Source organism: Helicoverpa armigera, chromosome 1, assembly GCF_030705265.1.
Source record: "Helicoverpa armigera isolate CAAS_96S chromosome 1, ASM3070526v1, whole genome shotgun sequence".
In the NCBI taxonomy this organism is placed as follows: Eukaryota; Metazoa; Arthropoda; class Insecta; order Lepidoptera; family Noctuidae; genus Helicoverpa; species Helicoverpa armigera.
The window spans coordinates 17,111,199-17,132,625 of NC_087120.1; the positions used below are offsets into that span (position 1 = coordinate 17,111,199).

Genomic DNA, 21,427 nt, shown 5'->3' on the forward strand with positions numbered 1-21,427 from the left:
CATTGCGATCGTACAACAATCAACAGCACTGCGACCAGTCAAGTTTAGAGGCGGGGGTGTATGAAGGGTCACTCCCGAACTGCTCGCGCCTTGTGATTTCGGATATATTGTGGATGAATCTCGATAAAATGTAGGTATAAAATGAAACGCCAGCAGAGGATGGAGGCCCCTGGAGAACATTGGCCCCAAGCACGTGCTTGTTGTGCTTATAGGGTTAATCCGCCACTGGTAACTTTGAGGGAAGAAGGATACACCACGAGAGTAATAGCACGCAGACTTGCTATATCCCAATCCTGTGTCGTGGCTACGTTGCAGAGGTATCACGGAATGGGGAATTTATTTTATTTATTTATTTATTTTATTTATTTATTTGAATCAGGCATCTAAGGCCCATAGAAAAATACAATACACAAATATTATAACATTAAAACATACACTAATACATATTTTATATAAGTAACTTAAAACTAATGCACACGAAGTGTCGGCGTCATGTTACGCTGCGAGGTGTCGCGTAGCCATCCTCGGAACCTCCGATAGACGACACCCTTCGGCCAAAACTCTTCCTTGAGGAATGTCTCTACGTGATGAGTTGGAACTCGCACCATGAACGAATTGAAGTTCGTATTGTGGCGCGACTCCAACTTCGCCACCCTCAAGGTCCAGTTGGTCTTGGACCGGACATACTCCACGATCTGCTCCACCGTCGTGGTGTGAGGTTTAGCTGACCGACCCCGCAGCGGTCGCCCAACTGTTTTGACAGCTGCCCAAAAGCGCTATATTAGATTGCTGGCAGCCCGTGATCCAACAGTCAATGCCACTAAAATAAAAGCAGAAGTCAGGGCCGCCTCTGGGCTTGAAGTTAGCACGCAGACCGTTCGCAATTCCCGGCAACGTCAACAATGAAGATTGCAGTGGGCTAGACTTAAATTAGGTATAATCTACAATAACAAAAAAGATTTCAGTTTTCGAAGTGATCGAAGATCGCAAACTTTTTTTGATGTGTGTATATTAACCAGTAAATTAACGTATTTAATTTAATGTGATTACGAAACACTTTACAGGTATAAACTAGCCTTATACCTAACCTGAAATATAGAGCACAAAAATGTCTAGTTTGAGTTAGACGTGTGTGTAGTGTTGACGTGGTGAGGTGTACAGGCGCGGGCTCGTCGCTACTGGCGCAGCCGAGCGCGGCGCTGCGGCGGCTCATCGGCGGCGGCGAGGCGCCGGCGGGCGCGGAGCTGTCGGCCTTCGAGGCGCCCTGCGTGGACGCCGACGCGCTGCTGGCCAGCCCCGTCATGGCCTTCATCCTCGCCAAGCGCGACCTGCACGCCTATCGACAGAAGATGGACGCCGCCGTCAGGATCAATACTGTCAGACAGTACGCCTTTGAGGTCAACAAATAATAACATTACCATTCTTTGTCGATGTCTGCTAAGGGACTTTTTTCAAAATTTATGGACCCAGGCCTGGTCTTGTACCATACTACAACTGGTCTCCATACAAAAAATGGTGAATGACAATTAAACAGTTTGAACTGGCTTTGTTTGGCGGGGTTTCTAAATTATATTCTATAAGTATTATCCCACCCAAAACAAAAATGTGAAAGACTGCCAAGTTCGATAATATGGGAATGCTTCGCCTATAAAGAAGTGAGATCTGAATAAGTACCAAGTTCCATACACATACCTCAGTTAAAAATAGTTACTTTTTAATGATGTTACTTGGCAAGTTTTCATACACCTTGTTATAAACCTACTAAACGCAATGAATCAAGTATTTAATTTTCTATTAAAACTTGCCAAGTAATCATCATTAAAAAGTAACTATTTTTAACTGAGGTATGTGTATGGAACTTGGTACTTATTCAGATCTCACTTCTTTATAGGCGAAGCATTCCCATATTATCGAACTTGGCAGTCTTTCACATTTTGTTTTGGGTGGGATTTCATTTATTTTGTAAGGTTGTTTATTATATTTTTTCTTATGATGAAGTTAGTAAAAGAAATGTCTCATTTATACTATTTTTAGATTTTTAATATGCACTATGTTTCTTACAAAGAAATGAACTAGATTAACTAAATGAACTAGATTTACCAACTGACTGACATGACATGTTATCATATATTATGTTCGTGGATCAAAGTTACACATTCGTTATTTTCGAAAGTGATTCACACTTGGCCGTTTTCAGATTTTTACTTTACTTTGACTAAATACAAACCTTTGTACCATTCGAAGATATATTATATAAATATAAATAAATTTAGTTCGTTTTAGTTCCTTAGGGGTATAAATTTACACCGGGTATAAAACACCTTCATTATTTTGAAACCGACTCACACTTGGCCATTTTCAGATTTTTCCCTTTACCTTGACATAAAGACCTACCTCCATGCCAAATTTCAAGTCAATATGACCATTAGTTCCTTAGGGGTATAAATTTACACCGGGTATAAAACACCTTCATTATTTTGAAACCGACTCACACTTGGCCATTTTCAGATTTTTCCCTTTACCTTGACATAAAGACCTACCTCCATGCCAAATTTCAAGTCAATACGACCATTGGAAGTGGTCTAGGTTTTTGATGAGTGAGTCAGTCAGTCAGTCAGTCAGTGAGTGTATAGTAAAAATAGCGATTTTCAGACGTCAATATCTCAAGACCTACAATAGGTATATTAATGAAATTTTGTATTTTAGATAAGTGAGGGGGTCTCAACAGATACTAGAAATTTGATATGCGTAAATAAAATAGATTTTGAGTTACAGGGGGGTCGAATTTGGCCCGAAATGGTTCGTGTAATATAACCCACGGCCGGTGTGTCGCTTTTTTTGCTCGAACTTGGCGGACACACTGCCGTGTGTCTAGATATTGTGTCTTGCGGCGGGTGAACCGTCTTTATGGTGTGCCTCTCACCTGTCGACATACTGATTGATTAATGACGTTTGACTGTTTTACTTATCTTTACTACTAAATCATATTACAGAAATTGATTTTTAACCACAGAGCTTCTAAATTGGTGAGACGCTATTTTTTAAGTCGATAAAAATAATTGATAAATAACAGGAAAAGTAAACATTTTCATAGAATTTTTCTATATTTTTCTTGAATTTCACGGATTTTTTTAGATTTTTCTAAGTACTGAACTTATAGAGTGGAATATTGTGGGTGCTTGCTGGAAGAATGCAAATCATTGTTTTTTGTAATTACCTCATTCTTTTGTGGGCATAAGTTAAGAACAAATTTTATGAAACTACATTTTATAAACTATTGGGTACGAATGTCTCCTCCGTGGGTAAAACGGTAAAAACCCCCTGCAAAATAGTGCAAAATGAAAGATTGATCGAGGCAGGTGGTAGTGGATGGCTAGTGTAGAGCTGTGCGTGGTGTGCGCAGGCGCTGAACTGGCTGCTGCGGTCGGCGACGCAGCCCACGTGCGTGCACGACGTCATGTGGTGGTTCTGCAACGCGCTCGACCGCTTCGCGCGCATCGTGCCGCCCGCCGCCCGCGCGCTCGACGATAACAAGGAGGTGCCACCGCCTTACCCCACTACTGTACTACTGCCTTGTTGCTGATCACGAGCTCTCGGGTTCGATTCCCGAGTCGGCCCGAAATCGCTTTGTGGGTTTTAGTGGACTTCCACAAAGCAGCCCGGAACCTGGAACTTGGTGATTGATACACCCGTGCATCGGAGAGCACGTAAATGTCGGTCTCGCGTATAATCTCTCTCCGGTCGTATCGGATTGCCGTCCCATCGGGCTATGAGAGTAAAGGAATGGTGAGTGCACCTGTGTCTGTGTCAGTCTCTCAAACGGCTCCAAAAGTTCCTGCCTTTTTCAACAAAAATTACTCTCGCTCAGTCGCTTCTTCTCCCACTTTTAGATTATGCTGATGTCTGTTTCCTTGATGCGACTGAGGAACTTCTAGATAAGCTCGAACGTCTGCAGAATCTGTGCATCCGCTTCATTTTCGGGCTCAGGAAGTACGACCATGTGTCGGAATTTCGAAGTCGGTTGAAGTGGTTGCCTATTCGGCGGCGTCGAGATGCTCACATTCTTTCTTTTCTCTTCTCTCTTCTCTACAATCCTCGCTCACCAAGATATCTTCGGGAACGTTTTGAGTTTCTTGTTCCGAGAGGCAAACCTTGTCGCACTTCCTCATCTCTCCTTCTTCGTGTCCCTTCCCACACTACGAGCCGCTATGATGGATCGTTCACTGTTCGTGCTGTGAGACTGTGGAATTCCCTTCCACATTCGATACGCGAAAGCCCATCGTTGGGTGCATTCAAGAGACGAGTAAAGGAATACTATTTATCGACATGAATGACATTTATATTCGTATGTATATATATATATATATATTTTATATGTATTATGTTTATGTATTGTGTAGTTTTACTACATATATATGTTTAGTATATTGTTATTTGATATTTTTGCTTAGTTTTCAATGTTTGTTGTGCACTTTCTAATCTACCCTACCACTATCAAATCTCTCCATGGCTTTAAGGTTGGCTGTAAGAGAACCCAATTCTGGGTTAAGCTCGCCATTGTACATAAACTGTCTTTATTATTTTTATTATGTATTGTTAAGTGTGCAATAAAGAATAAGAATAAGAATGAGTCTGTGCAAATACTTGTGCATTATAATAATGTCGTGCGCAGTTGGCTAATCTCCTTACTTGAGAACAGCCGTCGTAGCCGATGATCGGCTAGGAGAACATCAGCTAACCCTGTTCGGTGTGGCACAGCAAAACGCGGGTCAGGAGAACAGCCGCGGCGCGGTGCCGACAGCGAGCGGCTGGGCCATCTGCCCGGGAGCGCGGGCGGCGCGCGGCGCTCGCGCGGCCTTCCACGCGTTCCTGGGGTCGGTGAGCGCGCTGGCGCCCTCGCTGGCGCCCGCCAGCGCCGCCGCGCTGCAGGCCGTGCGCTGCTGGGCGCTGCACTACTCGCCGCACGACCGCGCCTTCCTGCACAGGTCTCTAAATGCGCTCGCAACACCCAAATCGGCTCGTCTCAAACTATTTTTGACGGAAAATCTTATACAGCTTTTGACGGCGAAAAAAATATACATTAATCTTCTCGGAAAGTTTTCTCGATACAAAAAAATTGTAAACTTACCTCTTAAAATGATCTTCCAACAAAAAAATATGTATTAGGTACTTTTCAATGTACATAACATTAACAGATAAAATTAACACTTTAACTTTCGCATATCCTACTAATATTATAAACGCGAAAGTTTGTATGTATGGATGAATGGATGTATGGATGTATGGATGTTTGTTACTCTTTCACGCAAAAACTACTGAATGGATTTTAATGAAACTTTACAATAATATAGCTTATACATCAGAATAACACATAGGCTACAATTTGTAAACATATTGTTCGAAATACTAAACCTGCGCAGACGAAGTCGCGGGCACCAGCTAGTGTAAATATAAAACTTAGTTGTTTTTTTTTATTTTTGACTACTCAACTCATTTTAAAGCTATTTATATTATGTTACGAACGTTCCGTCATCAGGCTTCTCTTTCGTACGTATTTTGTTTTGGGTGCTGTCAGTCTCTTAACAACTCTGCATTGCCTCCATTACAATATTAATGGAACGGAATCACATTACATTACATTTTTTATATTGGTACTTTTTGAATGTCAAATGTTGTGTGTTATAATAAATAGCCACTGAAAGAGATTGCGAACTGTTCACGCTGCCGGGATCAGATCACAAGTGTTCAGTGTGATTAGCAAGATATTGTCGCACTCGGAGGACGGTGCCTACGAGGAGGGCCTGCTGGGCGCCATCCAGGAGAGCTACCACAGCTTCCTCAACAAGGTGCGCCTTACACCAACCTCTCAACCTTAACCTGGAGCCTAATCTAAGTCGGGCCTTACGTGGACTAGCTGTCCACGCAGATTCAATTTACAAGCTAAAGAAGAACCTCGAAAGAAGACGATCAAGTGTGTTGAATTGTGTGTCAGGAGAGCTACGTGTGGGCGTGCCCCGACGTGACGGGGTGGTGCGACGTGAGCGTGTCGTCGCGCGCAGGCATGGCGGGCGCGCTCACCGACGGCAGCACCGAGACCTTCTGGGAGTCGGGCGACGAGGACCGCAACAAGGCCAAGTGGATCCAGGTGGCGTACCCCGGCGGCGCCGCGCCCGACCGCCCGCACGTGCTGGCCGTGCACCTGGACAACACGCGCGACACCGCGGTAACTACTGCCCACCACCGCCACTGCGGCATCTCTCCGCCATCTCTCCGCCGTCCCGCCACTCTAACCCGTGCACTGTCGCAGAACAAGACGCTGCTCGTGTCGTTCCTGTACAGCGGCGGCTCCAGCGAGATGTTCCACATGCAGGACGTCGAGGTCGACCCCAAGACCGCCACCTGGCTGTGCTACACCATGCCGCGTGAGAGCCTTCTTCCATTGTAGATGAGATGCGTGTATAATGTGAGCGTGGTGTAAGCTCAGCACTGGCCGGCAGGCACGGCGCGGGCGGCCGTGCGCGTGCGCTGCGAGCTGCGCGGGCCCGAGGCGGCGGTGCGCGTGCGCCAGGTGCGCGTGCTGGGCGCGCCGGCGCCGCAGCCCGCCGCCGCCGCCTCGCCCGCGCACCTGCTGCACCAGCTCGCCGAGGCCGACACGCTGCGCGTCTTCCGCCTGCTCACCTCGCAGGTACAACACCAGTAGCTCCCTCCGACACTCTTACATCTGCACAATACTAATACTTACTACTATAATTGATACTTACTGTAGTTGCCGAAAGCAAGTCATAGTAAAGGAACACTTTGTCGACTTCTGCAGAGGAATGTACGAATAGATGGCTGTTGAACTATGTCACTGTTTCATAACCTATCTATTCTTAATACCTTTATTCTCCTAGAACCAACATTGGTTTTCAGCCTCATTCTTATAAACACGTGGGTCTTGAGACACGGGACCCAAAACAGAACAATTTCTAGACAATCATTATAAGCGAGGACTTGTAATTGCCTCTCTGTCGTTTATGACTTCATTCTATTGTTAAGTGTTTATATAGGTGTAAATCTTCCATGGCGTATTAAGTATGAGGTTTAGGAGTTAGTACCGATTGTGTTCGTTGTAGCATGTTGCGTGCGCAGGTGTTCGGCAAGCTGCTGGAGTGGGAGAGCAGCGGCAGCGAGTCGGGCGCGGAGGCGGAGGAGCCGGCCGACGACAGCGACCTGCGCGAGCACGTGGTGGGCATCCTGTTCGCGGGGCACAAGCTCACCACGCTGCAGCGGCAGGTCATGTCGCACATCGTGGCCGCCATCGGCTGCGAGGCGGCGCGCGTGCGCGACGACTGGGAGACGGCGCTGCTGTGCGCCGGCGCGCCCGAGCGCGTCGCCCAGCCCCAGGACAACTACTGCTTCGAGATGCTGTCGCTGGTGAGTGGCGGCGGCGGCAGCGCGCCTCCCTCGCCTCACTCGCGCCTCACTCGAGCGTGTTGCAGCTGCTGGCGCTGAGCGGCAGTGCGGTGGGCCGCGCGCACCTGGCGCAGCGCACGGAGCTGCTGCGCGACCTGCTGGCGCTGCTGCACGCGGGCAGCGAGCGCGTGCAGCGCCAGGTCATCTCGCTGCTGCGCCGCATCATCGCCGAGATACCGCCGCAGAAAATGTTGGCGGCTGTTAATTACGGCTCTGAACTTAATACCAGGTACATGCACTATCGTTCATTCTTAAACATCTCCGTGACCGACACAATTTGACAATTTGTAAGGTTAGGTGTTTATGATTCACGTCCATACCATACACGTTCTGGGGTCAGTCAAGGGTCAATACTCGGGCCTCTACTTTTCCTGATTATGGTCAACCACTTACCAGCAGTTACGAAATTCGCCGAGTGTCTTTTCTACCCAGATGACCTCAAGCTTTACTGCGCTATTGACTCCCTGGCGGACTGTGAAGCTATGCAAAGTGACGTAAATGCCATAAATGAATGGGCATTTCAGTACGAAATGGATTTTAATTTATCTAAATGCTGTGTAATGACTTTTGTTCGAATGAGTCATCCAATTTACTTTGAATACACAATAAATGGCAATAGCATAACAAGATCAACCAGCATGATGTGGCTCTTTCCTCAAAAGGCCATTCCAGACCGCGTACATGGTGACACTCACATATAATATTATTTGATTTATAACATGTTTGGACTTAAAAAGAGATTATGACCCTTGAGTTTGTTTCGGCTGAGTTTGTTTCGTATAAAATTCCTGTACAGCGCTTTTGTGCGAACCAAATTTAAAGCTAGTTCCTCCGTATGGAATCCGCATGAAGCAAAGTATGCACTCCTTTTGGAAAAAGTGCAAAAAGCATTCTTGCGTTTTCTAACGAGCGAATGTGGATATTTGCCTTCTAAGCAATTATGCATTTTCGCTGAGTGTTCGATTTAAACTCGAACACTAACAACTAAAGTCTTTATCTACTATACTACTACTACTATATATAATGAGCTGGTTCGACTACACACACCGGACAATTACCTCCGCTGCAGAAAGCATCGTCTGCTGGACGTACCTGCATGTCGGACCGCAGCCCGTGCTGCGTCTCCCGTACCGCGTGTGTTGAGCACAATAAATAAGCTTGTGGAAGCCCACCCGGACTGCGATCTTTTTGAGGACAAAACTCATATAATGTCTTCGTGTCTAAATGCGAAAGTTATACCATTTAATTGTTAGGTACTTGGTTATTCTAAAGTTTTATTTCATGTTTATTATATTTCTAATTTGAAGTTTTCTTTGCAAGGCATGTACTTACCTACTCTGATTTAAATAGTATTTACTTAGTTATTGTAAAGTTTTATGTTGTTTCTAATTTTTTTTTTCAATTTTCTTTATTTTTAAATTTCCCTTGTAAGAAATTTACTTAGATTTATGTAAGTGTAAATCAAATAAATAAAATCTCGCAGTTTTACTTGTTACCAAAACTCAATCGCGCGCGTGTCACATATCCCTCCTACATATTAACTTCTTCAGTATTAGTAATTCCTTAAAATTATGGACTGATTTGTGTAAATTCATAAAGCTAAGCGATAAGTATATTGTGTAGAGTGACGCTCTTGGAGCACCTGGTGTGCTATCTGGGCAAGGCCATCACGGTGCAAGTGAAGGTGAAGGGCACGAGCGGCGCCAGCCCGGCTGCCGTGAGCATGGGCGGCAGCGTGGCCGGCGCGCCCCCCGCCGCCTGGTTCATGCGCGGACACACCACCAAGAAGCACGCGCACCTCGTCGCCAAGCTGCTCTCCGACATGGCTGAGGTACCTCTCCAGCTACTTCCGCCCCTCATTGTAACTCCCTTCTAAAATTACTAGTTTCTATTAGATTTCATAAAATTAAATTCCAAAGAAAGAAAGAAAAACATTTTATTCACGCGAGTGACACATGGACAAAAACAAAAGAAAATGCAAAATAAAATACGAATTACAATAAGAGACACGACATGAGAAGAAGGTACATAGGTAACGGGAAATATGTGTCACACCCGCGTGAAACGACCCACGCTCAGCATAATGATGAGACCCTATACGGAACAAAAGCCTCAGCGCTGATACAATATCTGAGGGCACGGTAGTGCCCCAGCCAAGACTCGAGCAAAGCGATTGATTTATTATTACAAATAAATCAGAACAGGACTTGGCTTCTAAGCGATCTCAAAACTTTTTACGGTGGAGGAATTGCGTAGAGGATTGGCTTTCTTTACATTTAATGTTTTTTTGGGATATATATATGAGCCAATGGGTCGCTTTATCCGCACATTCGGCCAACTTTTCCTAACTGTTAAAACTTCGTGCAATCGGCCAACGCGGCTCAGAGGCGAGTTTCCCCCTAGCTCCTCAATTTGATGGTGTAAATGAACCTTTCATATTTCTAAAGCCACTTAGCTTTTTTCGTTTGACGCTTTTTAAAATTAAGGATTTTATGTGGCTACTGTTAGTGCTGATAATGACAGTGTGGTCAACGTGTTGACGGTATGCGATACTCGCAGGATAAGGTGTCAGTGGAGTGGGGAGTGGAGACGCGCGCGGCGCTGGCCGGCTACGTGGCGGGCGTGGCGCAGGCGAGCGAGGCGGAGCGCCGCGCCGCGCGCTGCGTGGCGGCGCCCGCGCTGTGGCTGGCGCTCGCCGCGCTCTGCGTCTGCGACCAGGCGCACGTGGACCTGTGAGGCTCCGTCTGCCCAGCCCCGCCCTCGCCCCGCCCCGCGCGCAGCCCGCACTCACCGCCCTCCCTTGCGCAGGATCAACCAGTCGTGCGAGACGCGCGACACCGGCCGCGCCGAGGCGCGCCCGCTCTGCGCCAATCACGAGGACGGCAGCACCGCCGCCGTCATCCAGTGCGGCGCGTGCGGCCCGCTGTGCGCCGACTGCGACCGTTTCCTGCACCTGCGCCGCGCCGCCCGCGCGCACCGCCGCCAGGTGCGCCCGCCGCCGCCGGCCCGCGTCGCCGCGCGCCTCACTCGCCGCTAACTAGTCCTGTGTCACAGATATGCAAAGAGGAGGAGAGCGCCATCCGCATCGACATCCACGAGGGGTGCGGGCGCGCCAAGCTGTTCTGGCTGCTGCTGCTGGTGGACCGGCGCACGCTGAAGGGGCTGGCGGAGTTCCGCGGCATGGAGGGCGGCGTGTGCGACGCGGCCGGCAGCGCGGCGCCGCCCGGCCTGGCCGGCACGTGCCGCTTCTGCGGCGCGCGCGGCAACACCGGCCTGCTCGCCATCGGCAACGTCTGCGCCGACCAGCAGTGCCAGGTGCGTAGCATACGCCGCCGGTCCGCTGCTGTATAGTAGTTGTACATCGCTCGTGGTGTGGTGCGCAGGAGCACGGCGCGGCGGCGTGCTCGCGGCTGCTGGCGTGCGGGCACGCGTGCGGCGGCGTGCGCGGCGAGCGCGCGTGCCTGGCGTGCCTGCACGGCTGCGCGGGGGCGGAGGCGCCGCTGCGCCAGGACGCCGACGACATGTGCATGATCTGCTTCACCGATCCACTGCAGGCCGCGCCCGCCATACAGGTACATACACTCCGTTGCCAGCTCACGTTCATTACCGTATCATTGATTTATATTATACCTATAGAATATTTTCTACGGGCCTTACATGCCTGTGTTAATTGTAAAAAAAATAATAATGCATCAGTATCCCTCCAATAATGTTTGTCTTCAAATGGCACTACATGAAATACTGGCGGCCAGTCTTATCGCGTTCGTAAACATATATAAATCGTAAACAATTTATGTTACGATACATTTACGATTGGTGATATTAAAAATTAAGTGCCTTGTTCTTTAGTCCCCTCAGTTTATTCGAGATTGCGAAACAAAAACTGTTCCATGCTATTAGGACAATGTTACAAGAAGATGCACAAGCGAATTGTAGTGGACACACAGGGCTCGCCTCACTGCAACCACTTACTTCAACCAGCTACGCTCATGAAGAAGTTTATCTCGATATCGATATTTTTACTTCTTTTCTTACCAAAATACAGAACAGAATCTGCGCTGCGAACGGAAAAAGGCAAAGCAGTTGAAGGGAATCAATACCCGTACATAGTCAAAATCGAAGGTATATTAGACGCGTCGCCGAAAAGCGCCACAAACGCAATACATATCTGTTCAGCCGTGGTGGTGTCGTCGACGTGGACCATCACGGCGGCGCACTGCGTGGCGCGCATCTACAGCATGAACCACGAGCAGCCCGCCAGCGCCCAGCGCTCGCCCGTGGTGCGGCTGCGGGGCGCCGACCCGCCGGCCGAGGCGCCGCCCGCCGCGCCGCGCTCCGCCCCCGACATCGTCAACATACAGGAGGGCTACAAGCACCCTGGCTACCGGGACTTCAGCGTCGGCGGCACCCTCGACCTCAGGAACGACGTGGGCATGCTGCGCACCGACCCGATCGCGTTAAACGAGTATGCCAAGATCTCCAGTGCAGATTTCACTTCCATGATCGGAGTACAAGCGAGAACATTCGGTTACCCGAAGAGCTCTGGCAGGTCGCACGCGGGCACGCCGGCCCGGCTGCACAGCTCGGAGGTGATCATCGTGGAGTGCTCCTCCGGCAACGAGATGTACCCGGCGCTGTGCGCGGCCACGCCGTGCGGCGGGCGCGCGGCCGCGTGCGCGGGCGACGCGGGCGCGCCGCTGCTGGCCGCGCCGGGAGTCGTCGCCGTCACGGGCCGCTGCGGCGCCAGCGCGCGCGGGACCTTCGTGCCGCTCAGCCCATACCTCACTTGGATTTCTAGTTTTATTCTCTATGTTCATTGACTACAAATATACCTTCTACATTCAACTTTGACTTTTCTTACGGCTTGATACTCTTCAGTGAGTTATGTCCCCGGTGCAGCCTTGTTGCGCTTAGGGACTGGCTCCCGGGGGCACGGCTCGTATCTCTCCCTCCCCAGGTCCACTTACATCCCGTTACAGAACGCAACTAGTTATTCATTTTATATGCTCGATAGCCGGTTCGGGCCGGTTGACTATAATATTGTGCGTATTAAGTTGGTTTGTATGCCTTCTGAAAGAATGTACAAGGATTTATTTTTGTTTAAGTAACTTAAAAAAGTTTTCTATTTGTAAAAATATGTTTGAAATTTGAATTCTAGCTGAAATGTGGTCACGTGTTCCATCTACACTGCTGCAAGAAAGTGCTCGCCAACAAATGGATCGGACCACGAATAACGTTCTCGTTCTCACAATGCCCTATTTGCAAGGTAAGTCTTACTTCATTACACTTTAAATCAATTTACCTGGAACGAGTGCATCAGCGTTCCATTCATGAGCTTCATTGACATACATACGTTTTTGTTGTAATATATTATGACTACAATAACAACAAGCTCAGTTTGTTGTTATTCGAGTACAGTGGAGATTTTCAACAGAAGTCCGTTATTTATATAGATTCAGTAATTTCGGAAACTTTATGGTACAAGTAAATAATGAAGTTTCCTCTTTATGTTAGCATAGATATGTAGCATATCTAAACTCAGTCTCAATACATTGTCTTTGACCTATGCTAGCCTCTACATAACCCTTTATGTGCTGATCCAACTCGCATTTTACCGGTGACTCGCACTTTATTTAAAATGGGCACTTACATAATCGAGGAGTAAGCACTTCCAATAAAATCCATGGAAAATATTTTCAATGGAAGCGTTACAAGAAATGAAATGAAAATATTTATTCGCCAAGATATGGTTAACACAAAAGGTGGTAAAAACAAAAAAAGACACTTAACATATCTCGCCTTCAGTAGGCATGCGAAAATTTAAACTATATGCTAACTATAATGCTTACCTATAAAAGCTTATTTCTATAATGAAGGTATTTCTTAAAGTGTAAGTCAACTGTTTGACTCGTTCAGGGTTTCCATGAGTTGTAGGTAAATGAGCTGGTGTAGGTGTAGTATTGTTGCGTGCTTGGCGCAGGAGGACATGAGCCACTGGACGCTGGAGGAGCTGCTGGCGCCCATCCGGCAGCTGTTCGAGGAGGTGCGGCGCAAGGCGCTCATGCGGCTGGAGTACGAGGGCGGCGCGCTGCCGGCGCGCGGCAAGCAGCTGCCCGACCCCGCCGCCTACGCCATGGAGCGCTACGCCTACTACGTCTGCCACAAGTGCGGCAAGGTACGAAGCAACAGCTGCTGCGACGCTGTCCTCCGACTGCGGCTTGTGACGAGCGCGTGTTGCAGGCCTACTTCGGCGGGCTGGCGCGCTGCGAGGCGGACTGGAGCGGCTGGTGGGAGCCCGCCGAGCTGGTGTGCGGCGCGTGCAGCGACGTGGCCGGCGCGCGCACCTGTCCCAAGCACGGCGCCGACTTCCTCGAGTACAAGTGCCGCTACTGCTGCTCCGTTAGTACTCTTTTATATTTATTTTATATACAGCTCAAGTTAACATATCCAAATATACAAAATTGCCAATTGAACTACGTAAGGTTATGAATTGGTTAATCTTAGAGTGGGCACGCTCAAAAATTTAAAATAATAACAACAGATCCAAAAAAACCACCTCTGCAGCAGCCAGCAACTTCACACATGTTTATATCTAGCCCCAGTTTTGTACTGAACCTCTGATGAAAATTCCATTTTGACCTTTCCATGAGATGCCACGGTCATCCCGGAGATTACCATAAGGTTGTGTTGCTGTACCAAACTGACTGAGCGAACTTTACGCAGTTTATTGTATTACAACACAGCCTTAATCAATCAACAATTACAATCATTTATCTAAATCAGCGGTTCTTAACCGGTGGTCCGCGGACCACTGGTGGCCCCTGGATGCATTCCAAGTGGTCCGAGACGTTGCTATACGATATCTATCTTTATTTTGATCGACTTATGATTGGGCTACATTTTACGTAATGTTTGGTTTGAGTCTGAAGAAAATTGGGAACTGCATAGACATTATGTTTGTCTTTCTTTCATTTGCTTAAGCCCCCAGTACCCATTGGCCCAAGCGTGGCCAATACACGCCATCACCAATGTGTACAAGGGGTATTGGTGTATGTTGGCGGGCATTTGTCAATGTTGGCGCGCATTCGGCGAGTTGTCGTATTTTTTGGGCACACATCAAATTAATTGTGGCCCATAGTGGCGTGTGGTGTTTACACATTCGGCCAATGTTTATTTCGTCACCGGCCGCTGAGGATAGAACTTATTCTTATTCTTTATTGCGCACTTAACAATACATATAAAAATAATAAAGACAGTTTATGTACAATGGCGAGCTTAACCCAGAATTGGGTTCTCTTACAGCCAACCTTAAAGCCATGGAGAGATTTGATAGTGGTAGGGTAGATTAGAAAGTGCACAACAAACATTGATAACTAAACAAAAATATCAAATAACAATGTACTAAACATATATATGTAGTAAAACTACACAATACATAAACATAATACTATAAAAAATATATGTACATAAATATATACATATATACACTCTTTTGCAAAAAAAAAAACGGCCACCTATGCGAAATCTTGGTTTTAAGACTTTCACGTGTATTTCAAAGGTTTTTAATGACTGTAGGATGTTACTAGCATCAAAAGGGTTAGCCAAGCATGCGTGAGAGTGTATTCTAAATTAGAATTTTGTAGATTTGCTAAGAAACTGGTTAAACCTTGTTTTGGACTAATTCCTGGTAGAAAGTTCGTGGGCGTTTTGAAAAGTTTTTGACGTGATTTTCAGAAAACTGAAAATGCAGTTTTAATTGATGATTCCTGTACCTTTCTGTTAAATCAAACCATTTTTGAAAAACAATGCGTATTTGATAAAATTTTCACCTGCTTCAAGTGTGATAGGAGACGAGTTGTGATCTGGTTCTGCTTATTAAATTTGTTTTGTCGCAGCCCAAAGTACTGATACTCCTCTAAGTTGTGTTTATTTATGAGAAAAGGTTATTTTAAACCGCGTGGGCACGATATCTAAACAACAGAACGCTTTACGCAAAAATACCGAAACTCTTAACATTGCCATCAATCATCAGCATAGATCATCTAGAGCAGGTTTTTATCAAATACGCATTGTTTTTCAAAATGTTTTGATTTAACAAAAAGGTACACGAATCATCAATTAAAACTGCATTTTCAGTTTTCTGAAAATCACGTCAAAAACTTTTCAAAACGCCCACGAACTTTCTACCAGGAATTAGTCCAAAACAAGGTCTAACCAGTTTCTTAGCAAATCTACAAAATTCAAATTTAGAATACACTCTCACGCATGCTTGGCTAACCCTTTTGATGCTAGTAATTTACTACAGTCATTAAAACCCTTTGAAACACACGTGAAGTCCTTGAAACCAAGATTTTGCATAGGTGCCCGTTTTTTTGCAAAAGAGTTTATATACATACGAATATAAATGTCATTCATGTTGATAAATAGTATTCCTTTGCTCGTCTCTTGAATGCACCCAACGCGATGGACTTTCGCGTATAGCACATTTTTGTTTTGCGTGTAAAAATAAATATAGTAGTACATAGTAGTGTAGTATAATATAAATATGTATACAGGGTGTCCAGTAAATAGCACGACATACTGCAGGGGCTGATAGCTTGGGTCACTACCTATCAATACAACAGAATATTTATATGTTCAGCAAAATCTTACGGATTTACAGTATTACAAAATTTTTCGATATACCGAAAAATCTTTACCTTGAAAGAGATTTTTAAGCATCTCGTAATGAAAAAATCCTTTTCTAGTACTTTTTTTTCCATCAAATTATTCGTGAATGGTTACTTTACTCATTAATAAGTCTTTTTTCTATCAAAAACAAGAATGTATTCAAGAAATACAATTTTTTGTTTAAATTTGCACAGAACTATTTTCTTATCACTTAAGTTTAACCTACCGTGGTGAAAAAAAAATGTATGAGGCAGTTTTGTACAACAAAAAAAAAAATGCTTGTTTAATGGTGATTTTGGAAAGATACAATAATAGTACATTACATTTTAAAAAAAAATAATGAATTTAAATTAAGAAAATAGTGTTAAAAATTTCAATTAATATAAATTAATAATAGTGTGAATACAAAAAAACAATATATATAAAAAAAAGCGTGGGGTGCATGGTGTCAATAGTTATAAATATTTTATTGACAGATATGAGTAGAGTGATTTTCATTTCGATAATACCTTAAAAAGCATCCCACGCTTTTTTTCAATATTTTTTTTGTATTCACACTATTATTAGGTAATTTATATTAATTGAAATTTTTTACACTATTTTCTTAATTTAAATTCATTAAAATTTATTTTCTATTTTTTAGTTCGGTTTTCTATAAAAAGCGTGTTTTTTAGTTTTTTTAAACTATTATTTATTTTCTACTTTTTAGTTTGTTTTAAAACTATTATTTGTTTTGTAGAATTAAAATTCTCTCTAGTATACAAAAATTTGTCAATATTAGAGAAAACTGCTAAAGATAATTATTTTAAATAAAAATTAACATCGAGTCCTGCCTTATCGACTGTAGAGAAAAATTCTAGAAAATTTTAATTAATTTTCTTACCTTATCGACTATAGATGAAAATTATATAAAATAACAAAAATTATATTTTGCAAATTGAAAAGCCTAGAAGTTGGTGTCTAATGGATGTAACTAAGTTAATTTTGCCACCGACTTCTAAGCCGATGCACCTAAAATTAGTTTTTTTTTTGCTTTTTAGTGTTTTGGGAAGTCGGTTTAATTTTTTTGTAAAAAAGTTTTTTATTTAAAGCTTTTCAGTGATACGAATAGTTGTCACTATCCATACAAGTGGGAAGTTCTCATCAATACAAAGAATATAGGTCCAAACGAGGTATTTTACATATTCGGTTGTCGAGTTCCCTCGACTTTCTCTGGTCTCCATCATCAGGTCAGCTCCCAACCTTCACTGTTGCATAGGTCTTGTCAATACAAATAATTTAAGCCCAAACATGAGGTAGTTTACATATTCAGTTGTCGAGTTCCCTCAACCCTCTCTGGTCTCCATCATCAGGTCAGCACCAAATCTTCACAGTTGAATAGTACTTTTAGGCGTACACCTGAGTGTCAAGTTTTTACCCTATGTATGCCTACAACTTTCGAAGGTTGCCCTCGATTTCTCAGGGTTTCCATCATCAGATCCTGACCTGATGACTATGGGACGAAATGGCAGCTATATCGAGTCGAACAAAAAAAGAATCACGTAAATCGGTCTATACACCTGGGAGTAATCGATGTACATGCATAGAAAATTAAACATACCGGCCGAATTGAGAACCTCCTCCTTTTTGGGAAGTCGGTTAAAAATTGAATAATTTTATCAAATTAGTGTATTGTCATCGGTCCTCAATAAATCTACAAAGTTTGAACGAAATCTGGCCGTTTAAAATGGGTCAAAACCGCGCCCAAAGAAGTCGGTTACAAACAAACCTACAAACATACAGGTGAAGCTAATAAAAAGCGTAAAAATACGAAAAATGAGGTATTTTAGATAATAAGAGCATTTTATTTACAATGCAAGTAATGTGACTTTAAATTCTAATCGTTGTAAGGTCGTACTACGGTTCGAATTACATAAGAATTAATCTACAGCCGACCGGTTGGCCGGTCTGTAAATGACATCTTTGAAGGATAAGTTAATAGTAAAAAAAACAGAGGAGTTAACTTTAATAAACATTTATTTAAATAAATTACAATAAATGCTCAAATTGTTTCCCTTGTGCCCTAATACACGCTCGGCATCTTCTTAAAAATGAGCTTTTGAGACTCCTCAAGCTAATTTCCGATATTTTTCTTGCTGCAGTGTTAACCCTTGGTCTCAATTCATTGTCATTTTGGATCGGTTTTTTATAGACTTTGTCCTTCATGGCACCCCAATAAAAAAATCGCGCCCAAAGAAGTCGGTTACAAACAAACATACAAACATACAAACCTACAAACATACAGGTGAAGCTAATAAAAATGCCTGGATAAGCTTCATCTAAGTAGGCTCTTACTTCCCGGCCATAATGAGCAGGGCACCCATCATTTTGAAGCAGCCCCGGATCTAGGGGGGGGCAAGCCGGGGCCTGTGCCCCGGGCGGCAAATTCAGGGGGCGGCAATACTCACACTTCACAGATCAATGGATAACTAATTTTGACCACGGAAAAATTAACGGTTTAATAAAAATAGCACAATTACAGCAATTTCATGGCCATATCAACTTGACTGATACCCTGAGCGCGGAGTGAGACAAGCTGCATGACTGCACGAACATTTATTTTTCACGAGGCGAAGTTTTAGCAAATTAAAATTGATTTAAAATTATTTGCGATCATCTATGAGCCAGGAATATCGCATATTTATTTTTATTTTAAATCCTACATTACAGATTACTGTAATAGTCGGTCCTCGGTCTCAGGGGCGCCGCGGGACGCCCCACCGCCAGGAATTTTGGATGAAATTACACCCGTTTGATAAGGAAGTTCCACATCACGATACTGACAAGCAAAGATCCTAAAAAAGTCGCCTTCGCTTTGTTTGATTGATCATTTTGATTATTTTTAACTTTTAACATCCTCCAACTAAGTGAAAAAATTCTCGCTCGCTACGCTCGCGGTTAAATGACAATGTATGTCCTGTTTTTCTGATTGTTTATTATTTTTATTGACTCGGTCGTCGGTTATTGATTCGGTCTCTAATCACGTTTTCTTTTTATTTGTACGTAATTCCCAGTTTAATTTGTGAGTCTTGTCAGTGTCAGTGTACTTGATCAGATAATTTTGTGTCGTAGGCTCAAAAAATTTCGCGCTCGCTTCGCTCGCGAAAAATTATATATACATTGCCTTAATAACTTCGTAAGTCAAGTCCACGCTGTCTCACCTTTTATAAGTCAAATGAAGAAAACATTTTTTTTATGGAGTCCTCAAAACCACAAATAGTTTGTGCTTCCGACTGCTTGTTACTTTACAGCGCTTTTTAAACCTTATTAACTTTTTGTGTCCAAAATTGAAAAATTTGCGCGCTCGCTTCGCTCGCGCTACTTTTCACAATTGCTTTGCTCTGTCTCGACTTTCATAACTTAAACCTGGCCAACAATTTGAGCCTACAATGAATTGGACACATTTTTTAAGTCCTTTACCTACCAAAAAAGTGCACTTCATTCGAACGTTCTTATTTATATTCCTTGTAACTACTGTAAGTACTTTAATACATAGTTGGCGCTTGGGTGATGATTGCACCCAGGCGCTACATGAGCTAGAGACGGCCCAGCTTGCCTACATATTGATAGCTAATATTATATTAGATGATAAAAGTGAAAATAAACATAAGTAGGTAGGCGGGGCGGCATTTTTCAGATTTTGCCCCGCCTAATAAAAATTGAAGATCCGGGGCTGTTTTGAAGCCACATCACCTCTCTTAGCTCACTCGGAACACTTTCAAGGAGCGTGGGTAGGGTTTCTTGTAAAAACTCCAAGTAATTATTGGCATTTAATGTAGGTGGAAGCTCGACGGAACCCACAATCTGTGTAACGCTTGCATGTCGCATTTTACGTGTCACAACTACATAGTTTTATTATTTAGTAACTAGTATTCTCATAGTGGTTTTTGTCAAAATTACGTTAGTTACATTTTCAACAAAATCAGCTTCTCAGGAACTAAAATAGCATTTATTTGTATTTTTTTAATGAAAATGCACTAGTATTGTATCTTTCCAAAATCACCATTAAACAAGCAATTTTTTAAGTTTGTTGTACAAAACGGCCCCATACATTTTTTTTTCACCACAGTAGGTTAAACTTAAGTGATAAGAAGTTAGTTCTGTGCTTTAAATGAAAAATTGTATTTCTTGAATACATTCTTGTTTTTGATAGAAAAAAGACTTATTAATGAGTAAAGTAATTCACGAATAATTTGATGGAAAAAAAAGTACTAGAAAAGGATTTTTTCATTACGAGATGCTTGAAAATCTGTTTCAAGGTAGAGATTATTCGGTATTTCGAAAAATTTTGTAAAACTGTAAATCCGTAAGGTTTTGCTGAACATATATTGTGTTGTATTGATAGGTAGTGACCCAAGCTATCACCCCCTGCAGTATGTCGTGCTGTCGTACCCTATATATAGTAGTGAAGTATACAAATAAATCGTCGCAGCCTTAATTACTTCGACGTCCATCGCAAGTGGTTTGCCAGTCAACAATGAGCCATGCGCCAATGTGTAAACACCATTTGATCGTGGCCTACATTTGTGCATTGCAAAGCTTGGCCCAACAAAGGCCAATGTGTACTGGGGGCTTTACCTACAAAATAACACAGTACTTGCGTTTTGTAAACGCAAATGTTAAGTTTGTATATGAAAAATTTCGTTGGAGCTAAATCTCTGTTTTTTTTATTGACCCTGTCGAAGCTATAAATACGTCCGTGGGTTTTCGACGCTTCTGATTGTTAAAAACAAGCATAGAAATCCGTTGGATGCCACTGCCGACATGCGTTTAGCTTTGAGTAGTAATGAACCAAGAATTCAGAAGTTAGTAAAGATAATGCAGTCACAAAAATCTCATTAAATTAAAGTACCTATGTAACTTTTAGATTTTTGCTTAATAATAAAGAAATTAGTGCTAATCATAAAGTGTGCTAGGAGTTTTTATCAAAGAACCCTCAATTTAGGTAAACCAATGGGGTGGTCCGCGGCAAGACAAACTTTTGGTAAAATGGTCCCTCATCACTAAAAGGTTAAGAACCACTGATCTAAACTAAACATTTATGTATATAAATTCTTCGTAGAAATAATTGCTCCTTTTCTGTCAAAAAACAAGTTAATACTGACTGATCCCTGATCAGTCAGATAGAAGAAACGCCGAAACAAACTCAAGGGTCATAAGAATATATAATGTTGCTCGCATACACGATACTCACATTCACAATAATAATAATTAAAACATCATGTCACTAAAGTTATCTCAAAAGGACTTCAGCGTGTTGGCT

At 43.6% G+C, this 21,427-nt stretch overlaps 1 protein-coding gene across 8 annotated transcripts in view; it reads left to right on the top strand.

Moving 5' to 3' along the window:
- LOC110381715 (E3 ubiquitin-protein ligase MYCBP2) overlaps positions 1–21,427 on the top strand; it is a 180,219-nt gene that overhangs the window by 133,268 nt on the left and 25,524 nt on the right. For all 8 annotated transcript variants that reach the window (XR_010276861.1, XM_049837168.2, XM_049837190.2 and 5 more), the window contains 17 exons: positions 1,162–1,397; positions 3,404–3,538; positions 4,759–4,985; positions 5,735–5,846; positions 5,993–6,223; positions 6,308–6,422; positions 6,498–6,685; positions 7,132–7,416; positions 7,482–7,684; positions 9,079–9,286; positions 10,015–10,187; positions 10,264–10,441; positions 10,510–10,770; positions 10,839–11,027; positions 12,614–12,721; positions 13,436–13,630; positions 13,696–13,854. Coding sequence is in view for 7 of the 8 variants with exons in the window: in XM_049837168.2 (XP_049693125.2) it covers positions 1,162–1,397; positions 3,404–3,538; positions 4,759–4,985; positions 5,735–5,846; positions 5,993–6,223; positions 6,308–6,422; positions 6,498–6,685; positions 7,132–7,416; positions 7,482–7,684; positions 9,079–9,286; positions 10,015–10,187; positions 10,264–10,441; positions 10,510–10,770; positions 10,839–11,027; positions 12,614–12,721; positions 13,436–13,630; positions 13,696–13,854 (3,203 nt within the window). In the remaining variant the exon portion in view is untranslated. The remainder of the gene's footprint in view (positions 1–1,161; positions 1,398–3,403; positions 3,539–4,758; positions 4,986–5,734; positions 5,847–5,992; positions 6,224–6,307; positions 6,423–6,497; positions 6,686–7,131; positions 7,417–7,481; positions 7,685–9,078; positions 9,287–10,014; positions 10,188–10,263; positions 10,442–10,509; positions 10,771–10,838; positions 11,028–12,613; positions 12,722–13,435; positions 13,631–13,695; positions 13,855–21,427) is intronic.